This window comes from Apteryx mantelli, chromosome 3 (genome assembly GCF_036417845.1).
Source record: "Apteryx mantelli isolate bAptMan1 chromosome 3, bAptMan1.hap1, whole genome shotgun sequence".
NCBI classification, from domain to species: domain Eukaryota; kingdom Metazoa; phylum Chordata; class Aves; order Apterygiformes; family Apterygidae; genus Apteryx; species Apteryx mantelli.
This window is the reverse complement of record NC_089980.1, coordinates 53,435,743-53,454,871: the sequence shown is the minus strand read 5'-3', so window position 1 is coordinate 53,454,871 and position 19,129 is coordinate 53,435,743. Positions and strand designations below refer to the sequence as shown.

At 36.8% G+C, this 19,129-nt stretch overlaps 1 protein-coding gene across 3 annotated transcripts in view; it reads right to left on the bottom strand.

Annotated features, from left to right (window-relative positions):
- ERO1B (endoplasmic reticulum oxidoreductase 1 beta) overlaps positions 1 to 19,129 on the bottom strand; it is a 40,305-nt gene that overhangs the window by 14,880 nt on the left and 6,296 nt on the right. For all 3 annotated transcript variants that reach the window (XM_013943743.2, XM_067293371.1, XM_067293372.1), the window contains exons 3-6: positions 12,264 to 12,347; positions 10,330 to 10,371; positions 3,922 to 4,004; positions 1,930 to 2,003 (exon numbers count right to left, since the gene is read on the bottom strand). In XM_013943743.2, the coding sequence (XP_013799197.2) occupies positions 1,930 to 2,003; positions 3,922 to 4,004; positions 10,330 to 10,371; positions 12,264 to 12,347 (283 nt within the window). The remainder of the gene's footprint in view (positions 1 to 1,929; positions 2,004 to 3,921; positions 4,005 to 10,329; positions 10,372 to 12,263; positions 12,348 to 19,129) is intronic.

Sequence of the window (19,129 nt, the reverse complement as noted above, 5' to 3'; positions counted from 1 at the left end):
CAACCAGCAAAAGCAAGAAGAATTCCCTCCCCCTATGTTAAGGGCAACTCATGCTTAAAAAAAAACAACAACCAAACAACAACAAAATAAAGCCAGTAGTTCACAGACTTAATCATAAGAATAGGCCAAGCAGCGCCACTGAGTATTTCCTCAGATGTTGGAAAAGAAGCCACAGGAATAGACAGTGAGAACTGCTCTAGAAAGAAGAGATGATCCTGCATACGCAGTTAAGCATCGCTTCAGCAGTATTAGAAAAAAAGAAAAGGAGACAGACAAGACACAAGAACACACTGAGTGCCAGATGGGACAAAGTCAAACTACAGCTTGCTTTATTTGTCAGCATGGCTGACCTAAGCAGTTCCTAGCCTTCCTGGTCACTTCAGGTCCCCACTTGTTCCTCTCGTTGTCCACCCACACCTGGAGTCTGTGGGGCAGTGCAGCAAAACAGATGGAAATCTGATCTGGGTTAAGAAGGTTTTTTCCAGTTAGATCAATTCCCTGATCTAGTTTATCATAAGCCTGACAAAAAGCTATAGGAGCAAAACTGAAGGTATAGTTTTGCACTGCAGCTGAGTCAATGAGGAGCTCCCTGTCACCAATGGGAAGAGAGGAGAGCAAGAGAACAAGAGTTTCTTCCCCCTCCCAGTCACTCCCAGTCAGGTGATTTCCTCTCCCTCACCTCTCCCACTGCACCAGCTAAGCCAGTCCATCCCAACAACCCAGGGGCTAGGGAGAGAAGATACCAACTTACTTTTTGGCTATTCTAATCAACTGAACCAGCTTCCCACCATGCAGTGAGACGCGTGCCAGAGGCAGTGCAAAAAGGCACTGGAAGTACACAGTGGCGGGCAGCACTTCCCCATTCAGCAGGGCATGACATGAGGAGAGGTGCAGCGGAATCAAGAATTACTTAAGTTAATCCTCCTTCTAAAAGAAATGTTCCATAAACTAAACACCTCTCCCAAAGGAGTCCTCTTAAAAAGCTGAGTAAGTGGGCAACTTGAAGATAGCAGAGACAACAGCAGCTTATTGCATATACGGTTTCAGGTCTACAGTAATGCTCACTGAGTATTTACTACTAAACAGTTTATACAGAAAATTTTCACAGCTAAAACACAGTAAAAGTGCTGAAAGAGAACTGCAATTAAGTCCACTACAGCTGCTACTTTCTCAGGTGAAACCAAACATCAGCCTAAAGATAGATTAAAACATCTTGCATTACGTCCTGAGTCTTTCTAGCATGGGAGGCTAAGGTATTTATTAAAAAGGATTTAGGCAGCCATTGCTAGATTCCTGAATATAACAATTTTCATGTTTATCTGCAAAACATTCCTCTATGCTTTGAATGTTAGAAGCAAATAAAAGGACTTACACATGTGGAGCAGAGGAAAGAGACAACCCCAGTATCCTACTGTTTTAACAATAAGAAAGTCTTTACAAATAAGGGTGAGTTTAGTACAGAGATCATTTGAAACATAGGAAGGCTGGAAAGGAACAGATTCAGCCCAAGCATAGACAATAGAATAGCAGCAAAGATAATACGGCAGTAAGAAACTAAATTAGGTGCAATTAAGTTGTCTTGTATTTGTATCATATGCAACTCTTCTGTCAGAAGTAAATTTTTAAAAAATATGCTAAAATTTTCCCATTTATTTTCTTGTTTTCTATTTACATCGATGTCGCCTGCTCACTATACCAAAAGGAGGTAATAGTCTGTGCGTACTATACAGACTACCAATTGCTCCATGTAAAAACTGCATTCTCTACATGTAAGATAATATGAACTATCACATGTCCATTTAGTACAAAATTAAAACTTTTTAAAAATAGTTATTTGCAGAGCAACTACAATCTGGTGTGTGTGCACATGTTTTGTTTTAAAGAGACAGCAAATCAAACAAACACTCTGAAAAAGCTTAAACATTTTACCATCAAGTTCACAAAAATGATCCTGTGAATCATCGTATCTTGCCCAGTCAATGAAAGCCTCCTTACTTTGGTTACTGAAGGGAAGAAAATACATTTGGTTTTAAACTTTTAAATAAACAATGTTAATAAGAGCTACCAAAAGAAATATGATCCACATAAAGTAACCTGGAACTGAATTCTGAATTACTGTATCTGACACTCTAGAATATATGGAGTTACTGCTCTTTAGCTGTACAAAGATTCAAGAAGGCATCAACTGCAACACATCTAAAGGTAAGATTAACATAAGACAGCAAGAAAGATTTCATTGTCCTTATCTGAACAAACTGTGCAATGGCAATGACTTCTCTCCCTTCAGTAAAAGCTTGATAAAATATTTCCATAGCACAAGTTTTTAAACACTTTTCAAAGTAGTTCTTTTAGCAACTATCATTTTTAATAGATTATAGTATTTTTTAACCCTTACTTTCAAAGGGACATACAATAGCTAGCCTTGCTTTGAGTGCGAGGTTGGATCCCTAAAGGCCCCTTCCAAACTAAATTATTCTATGAGTATGATTTGTCTTAAGCCTTCTAAACAACAACGGTATTACACTCATCCTGGCATTTTCAAGGCAGAGAGACAGGTACCTAGAAGTTCCCATATTATGAAACACAGTGCCAAAAGTTGAATGCTTCCTTCTACATACATATGCAGTACAAAACTACTGATGTTAATAGCAAAATGTAAGCAAAGTTAAGTTTGGGAACTCCTGTTCTAGGATAGAGTGAAGTGCCTTGAAATAATGAGAACCCCCCATTCAGTGCGATCAAATTAGAACGAGCTCACTTGTATAGAGGCAATTCTGCAACAAGATACAGTTCTTATCTTCTGCCAAATCACAATAGGAGACTTTATATTTGGTATTAGCCGAGAAGCCTTAAAAGCTTCCCTGATGAACCTCTCCAGTAATTACTACCAGAAAACATTTGCTATCATAAGAAATACAGTTGATAAAGGAAAATAACCCAAACCCATGAGAATGATGCACTACTAGATAGAGAATGTGGAGGTTGGCCTACAAATCACAAGCTCTTCTTGCTCTTTCAAGATCCATTACCTGCCCTCTCCCAACTCCCCAATCTCACAAAAGGTAATCTTCTCTTTAATTCTCTGTACATATGCTCAATTTCATATTCTTTTGTCCTACAGGAGTGGGACTTATTTTCCCTAAAAAAATGGAGAGACACTCCACTCAGGTTTAAAATACTACACACCAGGCAGAAGCAGTTGCTTTTTCATGGCAGCCTCATTTTGCTAGAGGAAAGAGTCCAAACATCTCTATCAGGTAAAACTGTTTCTATGGCCAAAGTCACCAGATCTCTCCTTCAACAGAACCGATTTTTCTATTTCTACTTTTTAAAGGTGGAGAATCTAGAAGAACACAAGTTTCTGTGAGTGCTGTTAACACACTTTCTTACTCAGTGGCAACACCATCCTGCAGAATTCCTCCCACCCAACCTTGACTGTGCCATGCAATAAGCAAGATCAGGGAATTGATCCAAGCTAAAAAAGTAACTTTGCCAACAATACAATAACTTATAGGCTCCCTGATCTGGTTCACTGAATGATCACAAACAGGCACATCAGTAACAGAGGACAGAGCAGGACAGAATCCCTTAATTCAGCACAGTCATCAAGAACAAAGAAGGTTAATATCAGTAAAAAGTAGGAAAAAAAATGTGTTTTTATTTGCAAGGTTCCTCCCTCCCGATGCCATAAAATATCTCCTTCAACTAATATTGAAGTCTACTTTTTAGAAAGGAAAGAGTCTACTTATCACTTTCTTAAAACCTTTACTGTCAGATGTTCTTGCATCATTTCACATTTACTTTTTAATGGACTATGGAAAGAATGAAGAACGAAAACCAGCACATGGCAAAAACAAGACAGACAAAATGAAATGCTGTTTTATTACTATTTTTGTATTATTTTTGTAAATCACAGCATACCTTAAAGTACTGTTAACTGCTCCTAGTTTGTTAGCTTGCTCACAGTCTTCCAATTCTTCGGAATTATTTGCTGCTTTTGAATACTGTAAGAAAGTTTATATTTAGTATGCAAGTAAATTACCTAAAATTCTTTGAGGGAAAAAAAAAGGTGATGTGAGAGGTATTTCTGAGTTTAGAAGTGAATCTGCCAGTATTGGGGAAAAATCATCAGTTTTGGAAGCGGCAAGTAATTTTGGAACATTTCTTATTTCTGTCTTTCTTCACTAACTTTCATCAGGCCAATTTCATCCTGTTGATTTAAATACCACAGATAATTCAGCCAAATATGTCAAAAAAGTTTTTTTATTAAATAGAGTTCTGAAGTGGTTTAGATACTTTTTTACATTCTTATAAACTGACCTTGAAAGACAAGCGTTGTTATACCCATACACATTGTATTTTGCAAGCATCATCACGCTGCAAGGTTTTTTTGGTCAGTTTTGTAGGAAAGCTTATCAGTTTTGGTCATTTCCCCCTTATGTTTCACTTCATCCTGTCCATAAACACAATTTAAGCATGCACAGACCAGAAAGAGAGGCTTCTTGAACTGAATTCAGATTTTGATTGTTCTAGAGTAAAACCAGAATTGAAGAATTTGAGCTGAACTCTGATTCTACATTTTTAAGAAGTAATCCAGGAAAAAAAGAAGTATTCTAATAGTAAGAGGTTAAGTAAAACATTTAAAGAATTAAAGATAGAATTCCCCTATTCCACTATACTATGTTTATGTCACCAGGAAATTTGTTAGCCTGTCAGCTAAAAGCTCGAAAAGAAGTTCTAACAGTTTGGGAACATAATAGATGGTATCAGTACTCATTAAAAACAAACAAACAAACAAACCCAACTTCCTCTTTTTGGGGGGTTTTCAGATTGAGCCTAAGGATCACAGAGATTTTTATCTTATCAGCCTCCAAGAAATACAGAAAATGACTTAATGTTAGCAACCAATAGCTTACCATAAAGCTAAACCACTGGCCTCCCTTCACTCCAGAGCACATACTTGCATCAATTCACAAGCCAAAACTAAACCATTATTCAGATTGTCACTGTGAAATTCATGTTTTCAAATCATAAGATTTATTTTAGTGTCCAGTACATTTGATAGTATCAAAGCCTATTATTGAGTTCACAACATTGTACTATTATTGACATGACTATTATTGGCATTAGCTTCCATTTTTATTTTGAGCTGTCTCTGCATAGTAAAGGTTTTGATCAACTCTTCAGAAACAGCGAAGAAAGAGAATAATTAGATAAATTTAAAAAAAAAAAAAGTGTAATTCATTTCTGAGGACAGACTTGTGGTCAAACTCCAGTTCTTATTTCTTACATGCATTTAGAAAAGCTGCAGGGTTTTTATTCACAATGCACATGCCACAGCAAGGATTTACTTAAAACTGTTCATGTAAGTAAGCAAGAACATTTGTTTCAAATATACATTTGCATTTGTACTTTTACTGCTCCTTAAAAATTTGTTTATCATATGTTCAGTAAACCTAAAGGTTGAGCTGTGATCCAAGGTCTAGTTTTGACATGGCACAACTGCTTGAGTTGTGCATTTGTGCACAAGTTAAATTTCTGAGAAAACTGCTAAGTTTGTGAGAATGCTTTGAGAAAATATAAAAATATGTAGACTGGGTCTAAGAAAGATACAGGTAAAACTGCAGACAGAGATAAGATTGTTGAGATGTCGATATGCAGCAGCTCAAAGATTTGAGAGCAAAGAAACCGACTCAAAAACGTATAAAATCAGTATGGAAGGTGTCAGACAATGGCAGCTCAGCCACACTGAGGATCACCCTATACCAAGGAGCAAGGGAGGCTAACCCTTTCCCATTTGACTGACAACTGTCTGGCAAGCAAAGACTTAAGGACTTTATCATACTAAAATTAATGCTTAGGCTAAGAGTTTGTTAGTCCTAGCTAGCCACATTGCACATTAGTCAATTGCTCTGCACTTCCATGTTGTCCACCCAGCTTAGAGTCTCTTTGCACACTCTAAAAGTTGCCTAAAATGACCCAGAGAAGGAGGGTTACATAACAAAACCTTGCACATGATGCCCTGCATTATACATCAAGGACAAAAGACTTTGGGGAGGATGATGAAAGGTTACGGAGAACAACATTCATTTCTAAAGAGCATTTTTGAAGGGTTCATATTATCTCATACACCATGCGAATACAAGCAATTACATGGTTCAACACAGCAAAACAAACCTGCACTTCTGTTGTAGGACAGATGAATAACTAACAGGCCTTCCTCTCACCTGGAAATGGTACTGTGCAAGATGAGCCTAATGTACACTTAGAAACACTAGAATGGAATAAGATGTAATTGTTAGAGGAGAAATAGCAGATCCTACTGAAGACCAAAAAAGTGAAGGCGATTTTTAAAAAAAATCATTTAAGCTTTTTTAGGGGACTTGCCTCTAATAAATAATTACTCTTGAAAACTTTTCACTCAATTTTCTTGGATTTCCTAGGTGTGGGGCTCATTCTTTAGCATCATATGGCTGTTAAATGGAAAAAACAACTAAAAATGGATCTGACCTAAAATGAAACAGATCCTGCTGATGAAATAACATACTGAGATGCTGAAGTAAACATTCTGCATGTCTAGATTTGCAAACCAATCCCTACCCTGAAGTGAAAAAATTACTGCCAAGAATATCATACTAAATCTAAGTTTCCAAACAGAGTGAACATTCAAGTCTAAAGTATGTTTCCAGACTCCACTATTCTCCAGTGTTTACCAGAAAAGGCTATGGGACCTCTGTTGCTCTGTGATCTAGATCAGGACAAAGTATCGGTTCTTGCCAAAGCAAGATCTCCCAAGAGCAGCCTCTGAAAGAAAACAGAAGAGAAGTGGCCAGGAAGTAATAAATGAAGTTAAATGTTGTAACCTTGAGTTACTGCATCCTGTACCTTGCTTCAAAGGTTAATATACCAACTGTCATGACAGTTCTTGAGAGCCTGTCCCCAGAAAACGCTTTCACCACTCAGATGAAACAAGGCCATAGAAAGGGAAGCTACTTTGGGCCTCTCCATCACCACTTCAAAAAAGGCTATCTTGGTGCAAAGAGTTAAAAAGAGATTCTCTATTGCTAACCGCACATCTGTGAGGAAGCTGTGGAAATGTAACCCTGGTCTTTGAGGCTAGCTAATATTCCAAAAGCAGAAGAGTCATCTCTGCTAAGCTCTATAGTTAAACAAAAAAGCAAACAGAAAAACATGAAAATCTGAAAAAAAGCTTTAAGTTTACAAGCCCTTCTACATTAGAAGAGAAGGGTAATAGGAAACTGCTCAGAAGCCAAGGACTTGGACCACAGAAGATCTCTCCACAGGATTCTACCTTGAGTGCACCTACTTAAGAGAGTATAACTCAGATAATACAAAATATATCGCAGACTGGCATGAGTGACTGATACAGAGGGTTGTGTTGCCAGAGGGACCTTGACAGGCTGGGGAAATGGGCAGAGAGAAACCTCATGACACTCAACAATGGGAAATGCCAAGTCCTGCACTTGGGGAAAAATAACCCCGTGCACCAGTACAGGCTGGGGGCCAACCAGCTACAGAGCAGCTTTTCAGAGAAGGACCTTGGAGTCCTGGCGGACAACATGGTGAACATGGGTCAGCAATGCAACCTTGTGGCAAAGACAACCAACGGTATCCTGGGCTGCATTAGGAAGAACGTTGCCAGCAGGCTGAGGGAGGTGATCCATTTCTCTAGTCAACACTGGTGAGGCCACATCTGTCCAGTTCTGGCCTCCCAGTATGAGACAGATACAGATTTACTGGAGCAAGTCTAGTGAAAGGCCACAAAGATGATTAAGGGATTGGAACAACTCTCATACGAGTAGAGGCTGAGAGAGCTGGGACTGTTCAGCCTGGAGAAGAGAAGGTCGGGGGGAAGGGGGAGGGGGAAATCTCATCAATGTTTCTAAATGTCTGATGAGAGGGTGTAAAGACGACAGGACCAGACACTTTTCAGTGGTGTTCAGCAACAGGGTGAGAGGCAACGGGCACAAACTGAAACACAGAAAATTCCATCTGAACATGAGAAAATACTTCTTCACTGTGAGGGTGACTGAGCACTGGAACAGGTTGCCCAGAGAGGTTCTGCAGTCTCCATCCTTGGAGATATTCAGAAGTTGTCTGGACACGGTCCTGGGCAATGTGCTCAAGGCGAGCCTGCTTGAGCAGGGTGGGAGTTGGACCAGATGATCTTCAGAGGCCCCTTCCAAACTCAGTTATTCTTTGATTTTGTGATTATTGAAAGATGCCTTTGGTTGTTTCCCCCCTTTGCAAGACAGACACTATCTGGATGAAAGAGATGAACTGGCCAAGTATAAAACTAGTATGTCCCCCCTCTACCCCCATTTTTTCCCCCTTAAACCAATACTTTAAGGATAACCCACAAGATGCAAGATATTCCCAAACAAACCAAGCACAGTCTAATAGCACAGTACTTAAAGGTCTACATACTCCTTGAATCAAAACGTCCATACTAAGATGAATCTGATGTTTCCTTAAAAGGGATATTCAACGAGATTGCCAATTTTTAATTGGTTCCAAGAAAGATCAATCATAAGAAGTATCATAACAGTGTAGGTAAGACTTATGTCAGTCCTGATGACAATTTTCTTACAGAAGTATTTATAATTCTGAGAGAAAAGCAGGTAAGAAGAATCTCTTAGTTCCACTAAAATTAAAGGTGTGGAATTGCCCAACTTCCAGTACTGCAGCTGATTGCAACAGCCTGCAAGGCAATTCAAAAAAGGAAACTGTAACGAATATACCAGCAAATGATAGTTTCCCAAATCCTCCCCCTCTAGTGTTGGGAAATAAAAAGGTGGCTGATGTTTCACTTTGGAAGTACAACTCAATCTCCTCTTGTGAACTATCTTAAAAACAGCATACTGTTTTGGTACTAATTAACACCTTCATTAGGGCTCACAGGAATAATCAGGAGGCTCAAATGCCTCAATTCGTGTTCACTTATTGGAAGAATCATTATCACTTCTAAAAGCTTGTCTCCAAAAAGGCATTATGGTATTTCAGGAGTCAGTTTCTCTCCAATAAAGCTTAGAGGAGGACAGAGTCAATGAAAAAGAGAAGTAGCAACTGATTTTCCAGCTAAAACTCAAAATCTTCTGTCCAGAGACAGCACCAAAGTTCTTCCAGAGCAACTACTGCTTATACCAAAACACATTTAGTCACACTTGATTTCAGACTGAGCTTACCAATATGTGTACAAATAGGAGACAAGACTTCCTCTTGAGCTGGAGCTTGGACAGACTTGTCTGCATTGTCCATGCCAGTAGAATACACGGAAGTCATCCACTTACAATAAAGTATTCCCCTCAGCTGTCTTTAGTGATCTTTCTTGGCATAAGGTTTAAACCTAATGCCAAGAAAATTCCAAAATGCCAAAATGCCAAGAAAATTTATGACACAGTGGACTATACTCAGGCTAGTAAGCAGTGACTATAGCTGTCCAGTGAGGTGGAAAGTCCACCTGAAGTACTGCACTGCCTATGACAGATAACTGCAGAGGATGAAGATTCATAGTTAAGCAACAGTAAGTACGAGTCTACAACAGAGCGAAGGCACTCAACAGAAAAACCTTCCTTCAGTTGCTAAGATCCTTATCTTGGGCACTGTGTTTGGGATTTTGGGGGTATTCTGGGTTTTGGGGAGGGGGGGGTTGGTTTTTTTTTGTTTTGTTTTCTCTGACCTCCTTTATAGGTCTTCATGCCTTCTTCACTTGTTTGGCTTTGCTAAGATCACTTGGCGATCTAAGCAGGATGGCTCAGAAGCAAGCAAAAGCCAACAGCGCACACTGACAGCTTAAGCTTGCAGCTAAATCATTTTAAAATGGTTTAGCCTAAATTATCTTTAGGCTAATGACCTCCTCAAGATTAGATGTGACATAACTACATACAATCATTCTTCTTTTTTGAATATTACAGGTCGTATTTATACACGGTTCTTACAAAAGACTGCACTGCTACTGCAACTGTGTATCTGTCTACAGCATTAGAGAAGGTAGCTCAGAAATTAATGAGAATTTTACATCAGGCATTCAGTGACCATGTACAGCCATCTTCGGTCATTCATTGATTCAGTGAGTGCCAACTCAAGCTATGAAAGACTCAGAATGGCATGACAGTACTAATTAGGTCAGAAACACGATGTTACATTATGCATAAAAGTAAAAATACAAGCCACAAAGAAACTCATCAGTTATGTTAACAATTTCATCACTATGCCAAGATGGAAAGTTTGTGATAGAAAGCTAGACACTACTGAATTGTTAGGATTACAGTGAATCAGAAAAAAGTCCAAAAATAAATGACTACTTACTTTATTAGAGCTCCCAGCTTTAATTCCAACAGGTACTTTGCTCTAAAATAGAAATAATTCACTGTTCTTATATTGTTCATACAAATGATTATGGCTAGATTAAAGTCTAGGAATTAGAAATATCATTTCTACAGAAGCCAACTTGTTTTATGTAATTAGCTTGCACCTTTATTTTCTCAACATATTATATCCAAAACAGTGCTACAGTTTATAACAAATTTAAAGTTATTTATTCTATTTGAAAAAATGACTGAGACCTTAGGGTATTTCAAATATATTATTTTTGAAGGGAAAAATAACTATTATCATCCTTTTATTTAAATTTAAGATTTCATTAGTAAATATTGTTACAATTAATCTGAACTTTATTACCTGATGATTGAGTAAAAATACAGATGAGTCATAATTTAAACATAGTTAAACCAATCTGCAGAAAGTGTTTATAAACTGATGTATATAATATCTCAAAAATTTAAATTAAGCGTGACATTTACCACATATCAAGGGAAGACTACCTTTTAATTGAAGACACAAAATTTCCAAATAGGCTAAGAAATGATTGTCTTCAGTGTCTTCTGAAAAGCCAAGATGTACATTGTATACATGTCCTGACGAGTCACTTGGGTGACAGTGAGGTATCAATTACTGTAAGTTCTAGTCTCAGTCATGAAGTTTCAATAAATCACATTTGCAAAATGCTTTGTCATCCATAAAGGAAGAAACCTATATAAATGGATCATTAGGATTCATCATATAATTAAGAATCTACCAGATTTTTCAAATGGACAGCTAAGTTGCCTTCCTTCCCACCTCACCCCACCAAATTTTTTTAAACCCATAGGTTCACACTCGGATTGATTTTTGCTAAGCCTGGCAATGAACAGGACATCTTTTTAATACTAGACACAAAGAAAAGTTGTAAACATTTATTTTCCACTATTCAACTTTTTAAATACAAAATTCTAAACTTTACCTTGAAATTTTTATCTTTCATTGTTAAACAATACAGCTATGTGAATTAGTGTACTGCTACCACTGTTAATATAACCATGCTCAAAACCTCCAAATTTATACACACTATTTTTGGTGAAATGTGTTTAGCTCTACATAACAAAAGAAAGAGTAGGAACTTCTTCCCATTGATAAAACTGACTCTTTAAAAATACAGAAAAACATATTAAGTGAGTGAAAGTTCATATTTACCAACTACCATAAAATTTTTTTCCCATCAGCTATGTACTGAATTATTTACCCTGCTTTCTGGTCAAATCTGTAGTTAAAACATTCTGTTGTTAAGAGATTAAAATTGCTCTTGTAGACTCAACAGTGCTTTGCAGTTTATAAAATCAGACAATTCCACCACCTATTATTTTGCACCAATGTCTGTTAAGAGCATGCTGTAGGTCACTGGATAGAAGACTACCCCAGGAAGCAAAAAGGCCTAGGCTACAAATACCTTGCTCTGACTTTGGACAGGCAAGGACCTATCTCAGTCTCTAGATCTTAGAAACTGAGATGAGAATGACTATTTCTAGAAGTCACTTTCTTTTCCAGAAGTAAGCTATGTATTTTACAGTTGTGTTTATTTGGAAAGAATGAAAATAGCAGCAGCAGCAGACATTTTGTGTAAGAGAGTCCTGGATTAAGAAATACCTGATTAAAGCTAACCATGGATGGTAATACATTTGCTGATGTACTAACAACTATTACAGCATTTGACTTACACTCAGCATAACCATTTCCTTAAGCAAATTATACAGCATGACTGGAAAGGAGATTTCTTCTAAAGGAGAGGAGATAATGGAACTACACCTATGAAGTCTGATATTCCAAAAGTTTTGAAGTTTACTATTGCGGAGTAGTATCGTGCACCGTAAATTAGCAAACTGTTTAGCCTAACAAACCTTTTCTATTTTATATTATTTGATCCATACCTCTGGACAAGGCTCTACATGACAATCTTTGATAGAGCAATGGCCATCGTCAGCCCAGAACGGGCATGGTCTCTTTAGATTGACCTAAAGATACAAAAACAAAAATTCACAATTAACACTAACTTTAAAACAGACATCTCTCAATACCAGGAAATCTTTTCAAATTAAAAGAGAAGATATGAGGAAAAAGGATTAAATCTAATACTTTTAAGGGTTTTTTTTTAAAGCACTCTCCCATAGAGACTGTTATCACAATTCCCTACCACAAGCTTCAGCTGAAATACTCAGGGGGAAACAAACATGCAGTATCTTAAAGCACAGATTAGATCTCTCACCATCAACATAACTGTTCAAAGCAGTAACTAAACTGTAACAAAGAACACTGAATCAGATGTGCAGCTATAAAATGGTCTACTTAAAATCAGTTGTATTTGTACTACACTAATCAAGGAAATACATTTGATGGAAGATAAGACACTAGTGCAGAAGTTCACTGATTTAAATAAGTGCTTGGATAATTTCAGATTTTGAGCAATAAAAACAGACTGATGATTAGTACACTTCATAGTGATTCAAGGAAGAACAAATATCAAAATACTAATGGTCTTAAATTAGAGAGCTGACATAGCATAAATACAAATAATGAAGAGAAACCACTTCAGAAACATTACCAGCAAACCAGATGCTTTCTGGTCAACGCTCCTATTTGTCATCAAATGGCACAATAAAGGTAGAGAGTACCACATGTATTAGCATCTACTACATGGCAAGAGAGTCAAACATTTCTTCACTACATTTCATTTGAATTGTTTATGTGAAAAAGTCAGTGAAGTATGAAAACACAGTTTTCCTTTGCATTAGCCTTATACATACTAACAATGACTAGCGATGAAAGATTACCTTGACCTCTTCACTCCTAAAGCAAAGACTAAAGGTTTTTCTGCAAAATCTATCAGAAACACTTCAAAAGCACACCATCTTTGAAACCTAAAATTATAAATAAAATACAAAGCATTTATCCCCAGTAGTTATCACCATCTTCTGGTTTAAAAAATATATATATATCAGTTTGGCAACTTTCAGAGTAATGGTAAAGTTACTGCTATTCTTTGATTTTGTTTTCCTTTAGCACAGCTTGTACTAGTTTCCTTTAGTTGATAAATACTATTCATGAAGACACTCAACTGAAGTTACTACTTGTATCTAACAACTTGCATCCTTAATGTTTTGAGGTAAGTACCACTTCACATTTGAAACTGTTGTAGATATGGGATTTGATCCTGCAGTCAAAGTCAGCAAGTTCTATAAAATGCACTGTAAAATTAAGCCTATTACCAAAGATGGCACTTGGCCCTAGAGCAGTTTCAACACAAGAATTTAAGAATCATAAATGCAATTATAAGAAGTAATTTAAGTCTATAAATCTTAAGTCATAAAACTAATCCATACAGTAATTTAGGGGGAAAAAAAATACACTCAAGCTGTACAGCATATGTGTAGAGCCACATACTACAAGAACAGTATTCTTGCTATAGCTAATTTGTTGAAAGTTTAAATTGATGGGGGAGTTAATCTCAGTCTTCAGAAAAACATGGTTTTCCCTCCTCATATGTAGGAACATTTTTGTAGTACGTCTCTCTTGCATGCTATTCTACACTATCCATTTTACACATGGAGAAAAAACAAACAGGAAACAAAGCTTAAACACCTAGTGCACTAGTGCCAGAGCAGCCCCTTGTGCACAGAACTGGCAGCTAAACTCCAAATCCCATGCCCTGATGAGCTCGGCGTCCACTGCATATAGTTCCTGCAGGATTCCTGCTATGATAAAAGAAACATACTACTCAGCCTTTTAATTTGGAGAAAAACTGAAACCACTGAGCACACTTGAATAACTGTTCCATTAACAACAACAACAGTTTTATTTTAAAATCACAAATCTCTTATAATGCAAGCTAACATTTTAGCAGCACTTTATAAAAGTGTTTTAAAATAGGCAGTGGAATTAAAGGTTTGTTATACCTCAAATAATTTTCAAATGGGATTGCTTTATTTTTTTAAAAACTTCACTGCTGAAAAAATTAAACAGAATTAATAATATTAATACTAGTTCCGTTGAGTTTCTATAATTATGTAAAACTATACTACATCATGGAAACTTGAAAGAAAAGCAGTACTTGAAGTTCACACTCAAGGAAATTACTTTCTAGAGCTAACTCCTTTCCACCAGTTAATCTAAAATTTCACAGTTACTGTGAATTAGTAGATTGTACTGACAATGAATCAATCCACAGAAGAATCACTTAAAGCAGCTTCACCAGCATCTGAGTGAAGAAAAAATTTTCTTTAAAATATCAATACAGGGAAGCCATCCCAGATAAGATTTTTGTGACCATGCAAGAGAACATTTGAGACTCAAGAATACTGCACTGAAGCTGAATCCTAACTTATTTCAACAGGCATACTTCAGTATTAGTGAAAACGAAAAAGTCTATGTACGACAGAAAAAGCCGTAGCATATTGATTAAAGACAACTGTTGACAAACTGAGCTTAGAGCTAATTGTTTACAGTTGATGACTCTCCCAAATACACTCCTAAATTTATTTTACTGTACTCAGCAGAAAATTACAATCCTAAGAACATAATGCAAATCTAACTGTATACTTTCAGACAAGCCATCCTTTTCCTCTACAGGAGATATGGATCCTGGAAACACGGAAGTTTGAGAAACCTCACTTTAAAAGCTTATTACCAAGATCCCTCTCTCACTACCCAACTGCTAGACAACTTAGAGTGGGGCAAGACCACCAAGTATCATGCTCATAATTCTGGGTAAGTAGAACAAGAATTCAGAACTACTTTAATCTGAGCCAGAACATCAATAACAATATTACAGAAATCCTAGACTTGATTTGATAAACCACTAAAACTAAGAAATTATTCCGGAAGTAGCAAGTGCAACATTTATTTTGTTCTTTCTACAAGCTACAAAAAAAGTACAAATCCTGATAAATCTTTGTTTTTTAATTAGAATGCTTTACTTCAAATAATCTTCAGCTGTTCCTGGTCATCATCATTCTCAAAAACGTTCACCACTCTAATAAGCAGTGTTAGAATATTATAGGGACATCCACACATCTCCCCTGTAACAATACAGTTCAAGAAAAAAAAAAAAAAGATCTAGACTACTTGTTACAAATTCAGTCAAGCTGGCAGTTAGCTTTAAATGCTAGGACTTCAAAGAGACCTTAGAAATCACAGGACTGCCTGAAAGCTACAGGTATTCTTTGAAGATGGGGAAAAGAATGTTGGCCCCCACCCTCTCAATGCAGCTAATGAAAAGGTCATCCTTTGCTTATTAGAAAGGATTTTCCCCTTTTCTCCATTCAAAGAGGCAGGTATCTATATATTAGCTGTTCCTACCTTTCATTCACAGAAACTATCCAACATCTTGTGGAGTCTCCACCCTTGGAGATATTCAAAACTCAACTTGATACGATCCCGGGCAACCTGCTCTAGCTGACCCTGCTTTGAGCGGGGGGGTTGGACCGGATGATCTCGAGAGGTTCCAACATCAACTATTCTGTGACTCTATGATCTTTATTATCCAGTAGTTCTTCTTTATTCAAACAAAAAACTCTCAAAGCACTTCTAATAATCTTTTGAAAGGCCTTAAAACAGAAAGGCCATACTTCATATTATTGATCCTTCATAGATGGACTGGCAGTAATGGAAAGGGGAAGGAAGCAAAGCTTAAACTCAATTTTTCCATAATATTCCTTTCTCCTAACTTTGTTTTCCTCTTAAAATGAAATAGAAAAAAACTGAAGTCAGATCACCTGCTTAAAAAAAAATAAAAATTATGTCATAAACCAGTACAGGTCAGGACTGTTTCAGTTCAAGGAGCAGTTACAGCACCTGCTAAACCTGTAGAGCTACAGCAATCAGGTCCTTTACATCAGAACTTCAACATGTAGTTTTGCAGTCATTCATTCTGTTGGGTCACAGATTCACACCGTCGAGCAAATACCATATTACCCACACGTGATCTAGATCAGATGCAGGTGTACATCTGCATCACTGTGTCTAATCTACAGAACACAATATTAAGCTTGTGTGACTGTGAGGAATGGAAAGACAAACACTGATCTAACAGACTTTAATCCATCAGAGTGCTCTGAACATGTTTTACTGCCAGAGTGCATTTATACTGGATCAGTGATTTGCTTTAAGGGGCTTCTTTTTGTTTCTTTTTCTTTTTTTCCTTTTGGATACTATATTAGAAGTCCAATGGCTAAATTCATTGAATTGTCAAAGCACAGTCTCAGCAGTTAAAAAAAAAAAAAAAAGAATTTTTCCAACATTATACATAACGTACTAAGCATAAGGAGAAATGTACCAAAATGAATCTCATACAAAGCAGACACAATATGAAGAACCTGAGAGGCATTATAGTCAGATTTTACTCTCCCTCCAGTCCGTTTTCTTTGTTTTGACAGCTAAAGAAAATCAAAACTATGTACCAGAAAAAGAAACAAACTTTCAAGCTTGAAGGAATTTTTTTTGTGGCACTACTTACCAACGTAAAGCAAACAAACAAGCACAAAAAAAACCCCAAAAACACACAAATCCAGATTTCTTCAGACATTCTATGAATACCTCTAAAGAATCACCATCACCTACCCCGTGTTTTAAGGCAACTAATCTTCTCCACTCTATTTATGCTTTTAAAATACAGAATGAGGTGCTGTTTTTTAAATGAGTAGGAAGTATTTAGCATACCATCAGGTAGAAGAGTTAGAAAAATGCATTAGTTTCTTTTGCCCTAATATAAGAAATTAATTTTGTACATACATGGAGTCAAGATTACTCAAAAGGAGCAGGAGAGAAGATTAGGAGCAAAACTAAAATTTGACTTGCTCAACTACCATTATACTGAATTCATTCCTCAAACCTTTCAGCAAGTACTCTTCATTCTATATTTTCAAAACATACATACAGTTAACTGTTACGCTGGTAGGAAAGCAATGGCTTTGCACTACTGTCCACTACTAACATTTTGAAAGACAGACTTTCTTCCAGGTTTCCATTTTGATGCACTTAACTCAGCATGAATGGGAAATATAAAGTCAGCTTTGAAGTGTTAAAGCCATTCCTCAGTGAAAAAACAAACCAAAAAGCTAACCAAAAAAAGATACTCAGCAGATGGTATAACTTCCTAGAAATGACAACTATCTTCTAGTTACAGTACAAGCCATGCTAGCACAGTTCCTTTAAAAGACAAGATTTTAGGCTGCTTTCCCCCCTCCCCTTCATTTCCTCTATTAATTCTAGAAACACCGCCCCTGGAAAAAACATGCAAAGCTTCAGAATTTTTTTTTCTTCTTCCCACTTTTTTTTAATAAAGCACAGAAAACTGCTATATTATGCATTACCACCACTATCACAATAAGAGCTCAGAATTACACGAAGACATGCCCTCCCACACCAATTGCTACACAAAAAATGACCAGCTACCATAGTTAAAACTATAACCTTCTTTAAAATTAATCCCTAACAACATAAATACTGACACACTTTGGAATATATAAGGGTCAAGTAACTAGGGAATCTCTCTTCTTATACAGAGGAACACTTTTATTTAAAAGGATATTGCTGTTTAAACTATAGATTAATTCTGGAAAACACCTGAATATCAAGATCTACTAGTTCCATAATGACTCAACAGCACTAAAATCCAGCACATGCGCTTGCAAGACAAACTGAGGTTGTACAGTACACGTGCTTTAATCAATACCAGCTATGCACTCACTACACAAAACATCCTTTATTTTCTTTAGAGACCAAAGTATTAGACTTTGTTGTTCACAGTGTTATTCACTATTATCACAAAATAAATGTTAGATTCCTTATCATTAGGCTTCCATATTTTGTGTTTTGTATAAACACAGTATAAAACTACACTGAGAGAAAATTATTCCTTTATTATTTCACTGAGAAAATGTCCCACTAGCTATCTAGCAACCAACTAGCATAAATTAAGCAAGACTTTAAACAAAAACTAGCCAGCCCATTAAGTCTTACAGATTAAAGTTTGAGTTCTCTGGCTGTTGAACTAGTAACACAATGGGGATGGTGCAACTCAAGTTACAAGAGCTGATGATCCAAATTCCTGCTACAAGTTAACTTGCTTCAGAGTAGGAGTGTTTTCACTCCCAAAATTAATATACTACCTATACTAATTAATATACCTTTATGCAGTATTCAGCTACCCTGTAGTTGACCTAGATGAGCACTGCATACCCTCACAATTTCCTCATTCACCTATGTGCACTTCCATGATTTTGTGCAGGGACATCAAAAACTCCGTTGCTTTTACAAAAAGGAAAGTGTAGAAAAACTTTGCTAGTTTCTGTAATCAGTTTGCTTGTTCAACATATTCTTCCCTACTACAATTTAAAGCACATAATTACGGTGTGGGGATGAGGACTGCACAACAGCACTTGTAGTTGCACATCAATTATAAAGGTCAGTAATGCAAAAAAGTTTAAATGCCTGGCTATCCTCCCAGCTCTGTATGTTGAAACACTACATTTTGTTTTCTCAGTTCTGTGCCAACTGGAAGAACACAACTATCCACTGGAGGACTAATCAGTAATACGGACAGATTCCAACTTGAATAAAAGTATTGCTCAGGTGTTAACCTATGCTCTCTGCAATGCAGGCAAATTCTAAGCATGAATGCTTATATACTTGGGCGTATGAACAGTATTGTTGGTGAGACAAAAACTGTATGAAAGATGAGGTAGGATTGTACTACAGACACTATTAAAGTAGGATCTGCAGAACTGCAGGAATACAAGCT